The sequence below is a fragment of the Pundamilia nyererei genome, unplaced genomic scaffold (assembly GCF_000239375.1).
Source record: "Pundamilia nyererei isolate P.nyererei 1_Seehausen unplaced genomic scaffold, PunNye1.0 scaffold00309, whole genome shotgun sequence".
In the NCBI taxonomy this organism is placed as follows: Eukaryota; Metazoa; Chordata; class Actinopteri; order Cichliformes; family Cichlidae; genus Pundamilia; species Pundamilia nyererei.
The window spans coordinates 33,218-35,227 of NW_005187710.1; the positions used below are offsets into that span (position 1 = coordinate 33,218).

General features: G+C 37.4%; 1 protein-coding gene across 1 annotated transcript in view; it reads right to left on the reverse strand.

Annotated features, from left to right (window-relative positions):
- Positions 1–1,326: 1,326 nt before the first annotated feature.
- psmb8a (proteasome 20S subunit beta 8A) overlaps positions 1,327–2,010 on the reverse strand; it is a 27,326-nt gene continuing 26,642 nt past the window's right edge. Inside the window, exon 5 of the mRNA XM_005751394.1 lies at positions 1,327–1,569. Within this exon, the coding sequence (XP_005751451.1) occupies positions 1,327–1,569 (243 nt within the window). The remainder of the gene's footprint in view (positions 1,570–2,010) is intronic.

The window sequence follows — 2,010 nt, forward strand, 5'->3', positions numbered from 1 at the left end:
CTGATACCCAACCTGACATATAGACACAGAAATACAGGCACACACAGGTACAAACATCCATTCCCACCCTCATGCTCTCATATGCACTCACTCCACACTCAACCAACGTGGAGACAGACATAAAGAGATCAATGCTTTCATGTTGCTTGTGCCAAATTGTGACCCCACCATCTGAATTTTGCAGCAAAAGTTGGGACTAATCAGACCAGACAACATCAAGCCTGTGTAAATTGCAGCCTCAGTTTCTTGTTCTTAGCTGAGAGGAGTGACAACTGGTGTGATCTTCTGCTGCTACAGCCCATCTGCTTCAAGGTTTGGCATGCTGTGCTTTCAGAAAGCTCTTCTGCATGCCCTGTTTCTAACAAGTGGATGATTGAGTTATTGCTGCCTTCCTATCAGTTCAATATTACCCAGCTGCTGTTAACTGAATTATTTTCACTTTTTCTGACCATTCTATGCAAACCTTAGAGATGATTGTATGGGAAAGTCCCAGCACATCAGCAGTTTCTGAAATACTCCAGCCACCAAGCCATGTTCAGAGTTATTTAAATCACATTTCTTTCTCATTCTCATGATCAGTTAGAACTTCGGCAGGTCGTTTTGAACATGTCTACATACCTAAATGCAGCAAGCTGTGTTATTAAATTATTATACACACACATATATATTTGTGTTAACAAACAGCTAAACAGATGTACCTAATAAACTGACAGGTGACTGTATACTTCAAGGCCACTGTTCTGATTTCCTGTATTCTTTGAATATTTGCCAAGGTGTAGTTGCTTAAACTGTGTACATGCAGTATACAGAATACTGTATATATATATTTATATATATATTTTATCAGTACTAGATACTTACTTTTATTTTAATTAATCACAGGACAAATTAAGACAAAGAACAAACCAACAGGAAATGAAAGACTTAGTCAGCCTGGGTTTGGCTCTGAGCTAAATACTAACATGAGCAAATTCTTACATTCACTAGGTGTACGTTTATTGTCAGAATCAGAATACTTAATTAAGCACTGAATAAATTATGTATTATTTACTAAGAAAGCTTTGTGATATTTGGCTATTAGCACTAAATACCAAATATCACTAAGGCTGATACAAACCACTAAAGTTTGTACCTGACATAGGGTGAGGAAAGATTACCCAAGTTCTTGGTCCTCTAGGGAACACCAATGTGCTAACTGATCTATCCAATAATTTAGAATCTGAATCAAAGTGAATTTATTTACTAACTGGTAGACCAGAATTGACATTCCTTTAGCTATAACATCAAATGGCTTTAAAAAAAAAAACTCAAACAAACAAAAAATACTTAAATAAGTTTCAGGAAGTTTCCCTGTGCATACTTACTGTTTACCACTCCACCAGAGTAGGCGTCTCTGTGTGTAGCGTGAGCGATGCCCCGACGGCCGAGCTCATACGCCTCCTCTACTGTCATGTCTTCCCTGTAACCGCTGTCCACCACACCGTAGGCGTAGCTGTTCCCACAGCCGGTGGAAAACATGCGGCCAGACAGACGCGTCCCATTATCATCTACATAGTACAGACCAGGACCCTGCAGGACAGGCAGTCAGTTATGTAACCTGAATTTAATTATTTTAAAGGCTAAAGTGGACATAGTGCATTTTCTTAAAATTATTCTCACATCAGCTGCTCTCATTAATTACCATCCTGCACTGTAACATTACTACCTTTTGATTTTAGCTCATGTAATTATCTGATATATGCAGTACTGTATATGCTTTTATCTTCTAATGTCTTTAAGATTACACTGATGATCACAAGATTTTGAAGCCTGTTAGATGGTTTCAGAGTCACACAACATTTTGATATTATTTCCTATTGTAGATTATTTAATCAATATGTCATGTTTGTTGTGATATTATGTATGTTTCTGTAAACTCAACAGACCCTTGTGTGGTCTACAATCTTAACATTGTTTAGATCTATATTTGTTGATAGCAGAGTTTTAGGTTAAGCAAGTAAAACATAAAAA